Raw genomic sequence first — 13,037 nt, forward strand, 5'->3', positions numbered from 1 at the left:
CCTGGGTGGGGGCCCTTCTCTATCATCTTTGGGTAGGCTTTGGAGTCAGGCAGTCTGGTGTGCGGTTCCTCAGGAGTTAGTCTCCTCTCCTGTATATAGCAACAAAGAAGCTTTGGAGTCGGAAGTGTATTACTTGGAGAGCAACGCCTAGGGGTAGACTGCAAGTTGAGCAGGTAAGCTCAGCCCATAAGAACGTAAGAAGAGCTCTGCAGGATCAGACCAAGGGTCCATCTAGTCCAGCATTCTGTTCACACAGTGGTCATCCAGCTGTTGACCACCACATTAACCATACCCAAGAGCAATTCCAGATACACAGTTATCACCCATCTGCACCAGCCAAATTCAATAGGTTTAGCTATTTGCAGTGTGGAAAGGACCATGTTCTACCTGCCTGCTATGTAGCTGTTAAAGATGAGGAGCCTGTCTGAAAAAAACAGGTGGCAGCCCTCACTCAGTACCACTAACATGGCTGAACACACAGGGATTCAAACCCAGACTTTTAAGAGGTAGCACTCAAGGCCCTGGGCCTGGATGGACAAATCTGTCAGTTTTGGTTTCTCCCACATTCCTTTCTGAATCTCAGGTTCTTTTTTTCCTGAATATGGAGGACTTCATGAAGCTTGGTAGATTCTTATCAAAACCAAACTGACATGGAATTCTCACCCATCCCTACACACCAGCAGCCTTAAGTATAGCCAAGGCAGGACAACACAACCCCCAAGGAGTGTCCAAAGTAGCTGGCTGGATTGCTGCTCATCCTTCAACTGTGATCGTCGCTGCAGATCCGCTTGGAATGTGTAGCACCTTGCTGAGTTTTAAGCCTTCCAACACCCCGTTGATACCGACAGAAGCATCAGAAAAGCTACTTGGAAGCGACACTTCATTAACAAAGGAGACATGAAAGAGTGAGATGTGCTGTTTTGCTGAGACACTTCCAGCCCTTTCAAGCTGCTGACAAGTTAGGCCCTTTGTTCTGTCTTGCTGGAGCTGGGTGCTTCCTAAGCACACATCAGGCCATCTGAAACTACAGCTGTGCATTAGGCTTTTTAAGTCTTTTAAGGTGCTTTGCAACAGCAGCCACTGTCTTTTCACATTTTCCTCCTTTTGTTTGATTACTTTATCCTCATTGACACTTCCCATCTGCAGGAACCAAAGGACTTACTGGAGAAAGTAATCTCACCAGGGTACCAGGAAGTAGAGAGCATATCCACTAAAAGGCTACTAATGGAAAACTCCTCCAAAGAAAATAAAAGGGACACTTGGTAGCCTGGAATGCAAGGCACTTATCAAGTGTGTTACATATCCCTGCCCGCGCCCAACATTGTTTATGTATATTATAAAGAAGAAGAAGAAGAGAGACAGTGCCTGTTAAAATTAGTCAAGGCTTTTCAAGGAAAGCAGGGCTAACTTTTATGAAAACTCATAACAGCGCAATCCTGTCGTGTCTGCTCCAGTTAAATGAGGAGGGAAGATTTTTCCCAGGGTAGTGTGTAAAGGACTCCAGCCTTTTTGTTAGAGTTCAGACACAGAAGCCAGATCAAGTGCTCCGGGTTGCAATCATGTGCACGCTGACATGGGCATAAGTTTCACTGAGCACAGTGTGTCTTCTGAGTACACATGCACAGGATTGCTCTGCAAGATGCCAGTCCAGCACAGGGATAGGAAAATGTCTGTTAGGGACCAATATTAAGTCAAGGGCCTCAGATCTTTTAACCTTCCCCCCCCCTTTTTTTTTTTTTTAAAGGTAAGTCTGATTTGGGTGTGTGATTATAGCCCTGTGCAGCAGACATTCGCCTGCAACATGATTACACCTAAGGGGGAAAGGGCCATGGACAAACATGGAAACCTCACCCCCAAATGTCCTTGTGTCTCCAGTTGCACTACAGATCTTCATGCATTGAGTGCAAAGATCTGAAGAGGGACTTATGGGCTGACTACACTTACAAAGCCCTTGCAATTGTGAGCCCTGATAAGGCAGTGCATTCTAGTGGTGTTGGAGAAATCTGTTTGGGGGTGGGGGTGGAGTTCAACTGGTTTTCTTAGGCTCCTCCCACCCCCTGGACTTCATTTCAGTTCCTGCTGCAGCACCCAACTCGGTCTGGAGCAAGTCGGGCCAGTTTGTGGATTTTCCATGAATTTTGCGCATGAGGGGGTGGGGGTGGAGAGACACAAGGTTCTGCAGCGTGTGCAGATTTGGCCATAGTTTGCACAAGTTGCTCAGAAATCTGCACAAATTGCAGACACCTCCCCCACCCCGAAGGTCAGCTCAAAGATGCGCAGATGCAAAGAGAGTCTTACACACCGTGGAACTCCGTCAAGCCAAAAAAGAATTGGATTTTCCAGTGACGGACATCCCTAGCACATTCAGCTGAATGTGCTTAGAAGCCTCTGTTCAGCTCTTCCTGATCAATGCATGAAGATCATTGTTACAACTGGGGGCACACTGCAGGGATAGGAAAATATCAGGTGTGGAGGTGGGGCCATCGTCAGTTTAGCGTAGTCATGTTGCAGGCGAATACCTGCACGGGGCATGTGTCTGTGTGGTATTTCTTTTACCAATGTAGCAACAACAAAGCAAAAGAAATAATATACCCACGGAGTGTTAAAACATGCTGTCACAATAGCTCTACTGGTAAAATAATGGGGTGTGAAATAGTTTAAAATGACAATCTTATTAATGTAATTTATTTGATGAATAAACACAATAATTAATTTTAATTATTTGAAAAATCAAAATGAAACTTTTAAAAATAAACTGCTGGGCAGGTATAAAATAAACTTTTCAGGTGGTTTATAATTTCTAAAATAAATAAATAAACGAACACGTCTAAAAACCAAACAATAAAAGAATTAAAAGTCCCTAGCAATTACACAATTAAGACTACAAAGAAAGCTGCCTTATACCTTGTCAGACCATTGGTCCATCTAACTGCAAATCATCTATGCTGACCAGATACGGCCCTCCAGAGACTCAGGCAGACATCTTTCACATAACATGCTAACCACTGCTACTGAAACAGGGACTTCGGGTGCAATCCTATGTCCGCTAGACAGTGCTTTGAGCTCAGTTCCCAGAAACTGTGCTCCCCACCCCCTTGTAGGCGGCACATTTTGTCCCTGGCTCCGCGCTCATAACAGCAGCATGGAGCGGGTGAAAAGGGGGTGTTCCTGGGGGTGAGGCAGGGAGGGGACATGGAAGCCCCATTACAACACTTCTTATTTATTTATTTTATTTATTAAATTTATTAATCGCCCATCTGGCTGGTCATCCAGCCACTCTGGGTGATGCACAACATATAACAAAGCAGGTTAAAACAATAAAATTCTACAATAAAAACATTTTCTAAAATACCCTTTGTTGTTGTTGTTGTTCAGTCGTTCAGTCGTGTCCGACTCTTCGTGACCCCATGGACCAGAGCACGCCAGGCCTTCCTGTCCTGCGCTCTCTCCCTGAGTGTGCTCAAGTTCATATTCATCCCCAGTAGTATATTGGACACCTTCCGACCTGAGGGGCTCATCTTCCGGCGTCATATCTTTTAGCCTTGTGATACGTTCCATGGGGTTTTCTTGGCAGGAATACTGGAGTGGGTTGCCATTTCCTTCTCCAGTGGACCACATTTTGTCAGAACTCTCCGCCATGATCTGTCCGTCTTGGGTGGCCCTGCATGGCATAGCTTATAGTACATCTAACCCTAGTAGGGAGGACTGACCAGGTGATGGGTGTGCCAGCTGTTGATGACCAACTTCAAAGCCCATCCTGTTTTCCCTTCTTTGTTGTTCAGTCGTTCAGTCATGTCTGGCTCTTCGTGACCCCATGGACCATAGCACGCCAGGCCTTCCTGTCCTGCGCTCTCTCCCGGAGCGTGCTCAAGTTCATATCCATTGCATCGGTGATGCTATCTAGCCATCTCATCCTCTGCTGTCCCCTTCTCCTTTGGCCTTCAGTCTTTCCCAGCATCAGGGTCTTTAAAATACCCTAACCCACCCCAAATACTGTCCAGCCTCCCCCCCCAGGCAGCCAAAATTGGCCATCCACAAATGCAGGGTGGCCAGTGCAAAGAGAAGAGGATTCACTCTGTGCTCCACCCCCCTGCACTGGATTATCAGCCACCTCCAAGTTCAGAGGTGGTCAACTGTCCCCATAGGATTGTGCCCTTACTGAACAATCCTGTACTCAAGTTACACCAGCTGAAGGGCTATAGTGGGCAATTTGTGGCCTTCCAGATGTTTTGGCCTACAACTCCCATGATCTCTCACCATTGGCCATGCTGGCTAGGGATTATAGGAGTTGTAGGCCAAAGCATCTGGAGGGCCACTAGTTATCAACCCTGGAGGAAGCCTTGCTATGCTGGTGGAATGCACAATAGGCTGTTGCTATGGCAGATAGGCTGGCAAAATGCCTTAGATAAGGTGGCAGAATAATCCACTAGTTGCATGGATAGAAAGGGATGGCACAGGAGGATCATAGAGTTGGAAGAGTCTTCAGAGGTCATCTAGCACAACCCCCTGACAAATGTAGGAAATCCACTGTTACAGCATCCCTGATAGGTGGCCATCCAGCCAGAAAGGACCAATGAAGGAGGGTGATTCTTTGACGGGGCAGGGGGAAATCTCACCCATTACTATATCTATTTTGTCTTTTTCCACCCACATGACAATGAAAACTCTTTGCAAAATGTAAGCACTCCAGGCTTTACCCATCCTGTGCACACAAGCTAAAGATTTCGTAGCAGAGAACATGCATACAGCCAAGCAGGTTATGTCCTAAGAGGCCTACAACAACCCTGGATTGCAGCTGTGGGTGTTCTGCAAAATCGGCTGTTCTAGTTTTGCCTCGGGAAAAGATGTTGGGTAATAGGATGCTGTGTCAATGCTGTGCTTCAATCTAATTTACAGCAGTTTGCTGCAATCTCCAAGAATGTTGAGCTTGTCTGGTGTAATTTAACACATTTCCCGAGACAGAATTCATAGGAATACTTTCTGACTGAAGTTTCCACCAGCTGTTAGTACAAGCTGTGGCAGAAAGTCTATTTTAAGAAGTTCACTAAGTGCACATAATGCCGACAGCACCATGTAGAGTATACATTGTTCTGGAAAAGGAGTCAAGTTGAAAGCTCCTAGCACTACATTTCCCCACAAAGTCGTATTTATATCAACTTCTTTCATCTAGAAATCAGGCATCTAGCATTAAGGTGGAAATTCTGTTGTGTATGGCAAAGTTAACATTACCGTATTCGAAGTATGAGGCAAGCAGTGTATTTCTGGGGATACAAATATTAGAGAGCTAGTATGGTAAGAGGACGAGGACTTGGGAAGAGCTGTAGTTACCTTGTTCTGCTGGGGCAGCCTGCATGTCCTCCTCATCATAGACATACGTTTCAAGCTGTGTGTCCTCATGGATTCACTGCATGGCTTTGCTAATCTCCGACTACATTACTTGGCCCAGTTTACACATATGACAGAATGTGGTGGTAGGACTGGCTGCACCAATTTAGAGTACAGGCAGGGGATCGTATTTCTGAAAGGACATTAAAAAAAGCACAGCAAGAAATGATCCCCCTTTCCTCCCTCCACCAGATTGTCATGCGCCCTCTGGAGGGCTCCTCTTTGGAGGATGAGTCTCCTGAGCCAAACATCACAGAGAAGGTGCCTGTGCTGAGGGACCGTGAGGCAGTTCAGGGGGATCCTGGGTCCTTGGTGGAGATGGGCAATGTATGTTCCCCATGAGACACACCCAGTCCCCTCTCAGACTCAGAGGCAAACACTGCATGTCACCTAGCCCCAGGGAACACAGGCGCCTAAAAGTGCAGGCTACCAGATGCAGAAGTGCCCACCTGATGATTACAGACACCTCATGAGTAAGGCTCTACTTATGACTAGACCGTTCCTCCAGATTGCCTGCAATTGTGCTCTGGTTGGGGATCTGAAGGCTCAGGCTTAAAAGCCTTCAGTTCTAAGCTACGGATGTCCGTCAATGGGAAATCCAGTTCTTTTTTTAAAGTTAGCAGAGTTCCGCAGCAGGTACCACTCGATTCGCATTTGCGAGCCAAGCTGTGGGCTTTCTCCCAAACTCTGGGAACATTTTTTGCACTGTTTTTGGCTATGCTACCACTCCAGGGGAAGTTCCTTGTAATGCCGCCTATGAAAATTGGGTATCACAGATGAAATCAGGAGCCTGCCGTAACAATAATCAAGACCAGATTGCAAAGCACATTAAGAATGCTATATAAATGCTAAATAACCTTCCAAGCTTTTTCCTCTTATTATCTGTGGGGGCTAGTCACCTGTTCTGTGATTCAGTTGAAAGGCAGAGTTCTCAAATTTCCACACTCAGCACCCAGTAATGGTTTCTAATCCTCGACTGAAAAGAAAGGAGAATAGGTATTGAGTTTGTTCCACCAGGCCCAAGAGCTATTGATTGATCCTGAGGAGCATCAGGTGGGCTTCCCAGTTCCAAGAGGGAATCCCTTAACATCTGGAGGAGACATTGTATGTCCTAGTAACTGGAAGAAGAAAGGGAAAGTGGTGGACTAATATCTACATCCCCCACCCCTCCCATCATGTTCAGCCACAGCTTGTCACTGCTGTTCCAGGACCTCATGGATGCCAGACCATTTCATGAAATGTCTTTCATTGTGTTGAAGAGACAGAGTTGTACTTCTCTTGGCAATCATTGTAATACTGATATTATGCCTGTATCGGTGCTTTAAAGTTCAGCAATTGGTTCTAATTTTAAAATGCACAAGGAAGAGGAAAGAAAGAACTATCCAAGCAGGCTATGGCAAGTCAAGTCAAAATATAATGAACAATAAGAGAAGGCGCTCGAACGGTGAGCTGCAAACATCCCACACCTGCCCCTCCCTCCCATGCATATATAGGCCCACATGCACTCATTTAATTAATATATCTATATTCTGGTCTTTCTGTCCTGACAGTGAGATCCCAGCAAGGGTGGATGTGGGATCCTTTAACAAGAAACCTAGCACATCAGGATGAAAGGTCCTATGCAAACCCAGTCCTCACTGTGTAAAAAAGAAAAGAAAAGCTAGCACAAGAGAACATTTAAAAAATGTGCTCCCCCCAGTGTATAATCTAGTGTGGGGTGTACTTTTATGACCTTGAGCTGGCTGGGTTGGAGGGCATCTCCACAGCACAGGCTGGAAGTCCTCCAATTCAGTCAGGGGGAAAGTAAACCCACGGGGTTTGAGACCTTTGTACGCAAAGGAGCCCTTCTCTTGGACCCTGACGACAAAGAAGAATGGGAAGACTGGTGGCAGGAACCACATCTGGAGGGAGCCCCAGACATATCCACTTGCCAGAGGCTCTGGTGGGGGCTAGGAACCAGCACAACTGGCATATGGTTGGCCTGAGGAGGTGGTCCTATCCCACTCCTCTGAGGATAACACCTCAGGATCTCCCGTGGAGTGCCAGGCTATCTTGCCACTACCACCCTACAGCCAGGGGGCAGCAGAAGGCTCCCCAGTTACTCACCTTCCCACAAGAGTGTTGGAGCTACAGATAACCCCTTGGCTTCATGACACAAGGGAAGCTCACAGTTTGCTCTAGACAAGGAGCAACATCCCCTCATGTGCTGCTCTCATCTGCCTTGCATTCGGCCTGTGATACTTGCTTCTCAGGGAGCTGACCAGGGTCTCGATCATCTGCAACTGTCCTGCCCTCTTGCTAAGTCTTACCAGCAACCCTGTGGGGTTCCAACCTGGAACAAGATACCACCCCTTGCATCTGAAGTTCTCTGATGAGCTTGGATCACCCTCTGTACCCCATGCCGAACCCCCCGCTCCAATAATCCAGTAAGGGGAAGTTAATAAAAGCATGTCCCTTGTTTATATTGTATCATAAGACCCTAAGAAAGGCCATGCTGAATCAGACCAAAGGCCTATCTAGTGCAGCATCCTGTTCCCCACTGTGGCCAACCAGACATGTCTGGGAAGCCCACAAGCAGGATGTGAGCGCAATAGCCCTCTCTCACTCATGCTCCCCACCAACTGGTACAGAGAGGCATAATGCCTCCATATTGGAGGTGACAGATAAACATCATGACTAGTGGCCATTGATAGCCATATCCTCCATGAATTTGTCTAATCCCCTTTTAAAGCCATCCAGGTTGGTGCCCATCTCTACATCTTGTGATAGTTAAACTATGGAATTTACTATGTGCTGTGTGAAGAAGTCCTTCCTGAATCTCCCACCAATCAGCTTCATGGGGTGACCTTGGGTTCTAGTATTATGAGAGAGGGAGGAAAAGGTCTCCCTGTCCACTTTCTCCACACCATGCATAACTTGCTACAGCTCTAGCAGGTCTCTGCATACTCATCCTTTTTTCTAAGCTAAACATTCCCAGATGCTGTAGCCTTGCAATGGATTTGAATTCCCAACTTTGGGAAGCCAATCTTGGCTGAAAAGCAGGGAATAAAGCAGATGCGTAACAAAATAAAACATGTGGCACATAGGTTCAGGGGCCAGAGCCATTGTTCTCAAGAAACCAGTGACAGAAACTGGTCACAACTGGCATCTGAGGGATCCACTCCCAGAGAGCATACAGCTGATCCATACCTAGATGCAACACTACTCCCTCACAATTGCCCATCCACCAACATCTTTTGTCACAGCCCTCAAAAGGTACCACTCAGTTATCCATGCACAGCTCCACTGATGTTTTCAAGAATGGTGGCCAATTAGTTTTTCTGACCCTTCTGATCTGCCAGAAAATGAAATGACATCATTAAGCTGCACACCCAGGTGCAGTTTTTCCTCCCGATGGGGCACCCTCATTTTCGCTCTCCTTGTCACGCTGACATAGTCTTAAGAGCCCTGACTTAATTGGATACATGTAAGGTCATCATCTGAATTAGTTCCACCAGGAGCAATCATCCCTGCTAGGGGGCTGACAAATTGCCTTCCTCCAATTCGCCATCATCAAGATGTTTGAACTGGAGATGCAGCACGAGTGACGCGGATTGGAAATTGAAAGCACTTATCGAGGAGGGAGTGCTGTTACGAACGACCAGGGATGGCTCTCCTTCTGCTCATAATTCAGAATTTCGAAAGAAGTTTCCATGGCCAGGAGCTTGCATATGCCCTGAGCATGATGCATAAAGCACATTGAAGATACTACTTCTCTGTTTAGGAAAGCTCTTTACATGGGTCTGGGGATTTTATGGGAGATATATCCATGGGCATTTTTCCTCCAATTGCATTTATTCTCACCCGCTCACACGAAAGAATGGGGAAACCTCTGCCTGCACCAGAAGCTCAGTGTACACAACAGAGCCACAAAATTATGGGTATTAAGTTCTACTTCTTTTTTAGGGGCAGAAGGAACTGCTGAGTTTTGGTGAGGATGGGATGTGAGGGGGAAGCCCAGGGGCCGCACTGCACCCCCTTGCCCCCTCCAATGCAGTGAAGGGGGTGTGTTTATTCTCTTCCCCTTGCCAGATTGAAGGCCATCTCCACATCCAGGGTGGAAGCTTTCCAACCCAGCAAAGGGAAGAGGATAAAAACAATGCTCAGTCTGGGTTAGAGTCCACCAGATGCAAGGGTGGTTTGCACTAGACTCAGTACTCTTCTAAACCCTCTTGCATCCAAAAGGAAATGCGTTTCCTTGCATCCAAAGGAAAAGGACTTGCCTGTATAGGCAAACTGGCTCCAGATCATGCAGTGTGGGGGTGGATTATCTGCTCTGGGTGACAGCTCAGGTGAGGATGCATAAGACAGGACACGCAACTGGAACAGGATCAGTTTTCATGCCATGGCTAGCACCACAGGTACCATCGGAAGACTTGACGTGCTTCAGGACCATGGAGAGCAGTGCTGAACCGAGAGAACAGACAAATTACCCCAGCACTGGCTGGGAGCAACTGGCAGGGATTTATAGACAGGCCAGGAGAATCTTTCTCGAGGTTCCCCCAGCTCAACCACCAGTTGCTGTATCTGGCTGATAAAGGGGCATCAGCCTTTTCCTGTAGGCACAGGCTTCTCCTGGGGAGTGAAGATTGGAGGGGCTGGTTGAGGACTGCTCCTCAAGAAGTCAGGGGGCAGTGGCATCTCCTGGGCATTGCATGGATAGGATATGAGACCCAAAGCAGTGGTTTGCAGAAGGACCAGGAACTGGTTCTGGCACTTTCTGGCACCTACAGAGTCACTGTAGGCTTCAGTCTCTGGTCCTGGGCCATGACAAAACTGCTTCCCTCTGGGCAATAAATTCGGGGTCTAGCCCATATGTCAGCCAGTGCTTTATTGCCTGCCCACCATCCCACTTTCTTGTTTTTGTTCCTGCAAAGCGGCTTCCTTTGCTCTGGGCTGGGGAAGAATTTTATTGGGGCTCTTGATTGGCAGCCGGGTTCCTGGGTTTTGGCTCTCTTTCTAGCAAACTGTTCTCACATCATCCATCTTGCTCCGTCATGTCATAACTGGCTCTGGTGTTGGCGCTGTTGCATTGGACAGGGGCCATAATCAAGGGGTGAGTGAAGGTGAGCTCCCTGCTTAGCCCCACAGGAGGCAGCCTTAAGGGGCCTCGAGGGTAAGGGCTGATGGGCCAGCCCATCTCCGGGGCTGGCACGTCAGTCATATTCCCAGGTTGGTGGTGGCATGCAGGAGGAACAATCCAAACCACTGGCTCTCCTAAGACTGCCTTCCTCTGTCATCTTCCCCAGCAGTCAGGGTGGGGTGCCACTGTCAGCAGATGAGATGCCAGTAAAATTCAGGGCTCCCACTCATGCTAAGCCAACATTTTCTAAAAGCTGAAAGTGATAAAAACTGTGGCCTGTTTTAGTTCAGTACTGGTCTAGTTTCAATCCTCTCTCCCCCTGCTCCACTCCACTCCACTCCCCATTCAGGGTACAATTATATGTTTAGTTAATTAGATTATCACAGAGTGTAGATACAGGAACAGTGAGTAGAGCTAATTTGATGCTGGCAAAACTAGACTGCTACCTGATTCTTGCTTTCCCTGAGAAATTTCCTTCTCTGAGAAAATTCCCTCTTCCAGTTCTTCTATTGCCATTTCCCTACACTGAGGGAAGTGCAAAAACACCGCACGCCCATCCTTGTTTCAGTCGCCTAGTAGGCCTGTTTGTCGGCATGCGGGAAAGGGCTCTATTGCAGTTGTAAATGTGTCCCAGATTCTCCTGTGTCCCAGATTGTGTGTACCTCCAGAATGATGATTGCCCCCAATCTGGCTTTCAGAAACGGTGTTAAGACACATCTCTGGGTAGTATATAAATGCTAGTAATAAACAAAAACAAATAAATAGTGCCCTTCCTCATCAGCAACTGGCACCATTTTGTATGCCTACCTGACATAGAGGGAACGCTTCTGATTGGTTCGCAGGGAGCCTGACCCAGAACTCATGCTGTGATTCATCATCTGTTCGCGCAGGTCATGGATTTTGGCCTCGAATCGCGCGTACTCTGTTAAAGAAAATAATTGCTTTTTTCAAAAGTTTTCAGTCATCAGCTCATCATTATGTATAGATGGATTAAACATAGAAGAATATGAACAGAACAGAACAAGTTGAGGCCATGTGCCAAGAATATGGGCGTCTGTTGATTAAGGCCAGTTAGAGCCAGCTCTACCATTTTGATTAGAGTTGATTAGTTGATTTAGAATTAGTTGATTAGAGCCAGCTCTACCATTTTGATTAGAGTTGATTAGTTGATTTAGAATTAGTTGATTAGAGCCAGCTCTACCATTTTGATTAGAGTTGATTAGTTGATTTAGAATTAGTTGATTAGAGCCAGCTCTACCATTTTGATTAGAGTTGATTAGTTGATTTAGAATTAGTTGATTAGAGCCAGCTCTACCATTTTGATTAGAGTTGATTAGTTGATTTAGAATTAGTTGATTAGAGCCAGCTCTACCATTTTGATTAGAGTTGATTAGTTGATTTAGAATTAGTTGATTAGAGCCAGCTCTACCATTTTGATTAGAGTTGATTAGTTGATTTAGAATTAGTTGATTAGAGCCAGCTCTACCATTTTGATTAGAGTTGATTAGTTGATTTAGAATTAGTTGATTAGAGCCAGCTCTACCATTTTGATTAGAGTTGATTAGTTGATTTAGAATTAGTTGATTAGAGCCAGCTCTACCATTTTGATTAGAGTTGATTAGTTGATTTAGAATTAGTTGATTAGAGCCAGCTCTACCATTTATATATACTTTACTGATTTTAGAAGATTTTTATCCTGCTTTTTCTCCCAGGAGTTCAAGATGGCTAACAACAGCAACAATTTTAAAAGTAAAAAAAAAAAACCACACCCCATCAAAAATATCCTTTCAATTTAAATGTGAACACTAAAAATTAAAACACAAAAACATTAGGCAGAGTGAGGCAGCTGACTCAGGCAGCTGATTTTGGATGTCATGGAAGGGGAGAAATTAGTTATTTAGGGAGCAATCCTATACAGAGTTGGGGGGGCATAGGATAGTTTGGATTCCTGGATCTGAGGACGGAGAACATTGGAGCCAGGAATCTGAGCTCCCTGCTCCCTCCCCCTTGCAGCCAGCACGGAGAGAACCATGGCACTGACCTCTCTGAGGTCGCAAAGGTGACCCCGGAGAAGTGGAAAATGGGGTGTGCCAGTGGGAGGGGAGGGGAGGGGAGGGGAGGGGAGGGGAGGGGACTGGGGAAGCTGGTTTATGCTGTATCCCCAGCCCTCCCCATCCTCCTTCCCTCCCCATCCTCCTTCCCTCCCGCTCAGCAGAGCCCCAACTAGATGGGCAAAAAAGCCTATCTAACCAAAATGCATAGCGGGAGGAGTGTCAAGGAGAAGATCACCTCTGCTGCTCTGCCCACTCTGCATTGGATGATTGTAAGCCTCCGAGTTCAGAGGCTTATGGCCATCCCAATAGGGCTGCGTCCTTAATTCATAATGTTTGTGTTTGTCCTTCCAGGGAGAGGTGTTTGTGGGACTTTCTGCCTCTGGTGCCAAAATAAACTCAGCCATCTTAACTTGGAAGGAGGGCAGGGTGTGTGCGTGCACCATTTTCTATTCTATCTCAGTCAGTAAAATATCTTG

The 13,037-nt window shown here is 46.5% G+C and overlaps 1 protein-coding gene across 1 annotated transcript in view; it reads right to left on the minus strand.

Annotated features, from left to right (window-relative positions):
- The window catches only part of DLG2 (discs large MAGUK scaffold protein 2), a 1,591,953-nt gene that overhangs the window by 137,970 nt on the left and 1,440,946 nt on the right, over window positions 1-13,037 (minus strand). The window contains exon 18 of the mRNA XM_084842537.1: window positions 11,315-11,429. Within this exon, the coding sequence (XP_084698663.1) occupies window positions 11,315-11,429 (115 nt within the window). The remainder of the gene's footprint in view (window positions 1-11,314; window positions 11,430-13,037) is intronic.

The sequence above is a fragment of the Heloderma suspectum genome, chromosome 3 (genome assembly GCF_057233095.1).
Source record: "Heloderma suspectum isolate Gila_16-S chromosome 3, 16-S_ref, whole genome shotgun sequence".
Taxonomy (NCBI): domain Eukaryota; kingdom Metazoa; phylum Chordata; class Lepidosauria; order Squamata; family Helodermatidae; genus Heloderma; species Heloderma suspectum.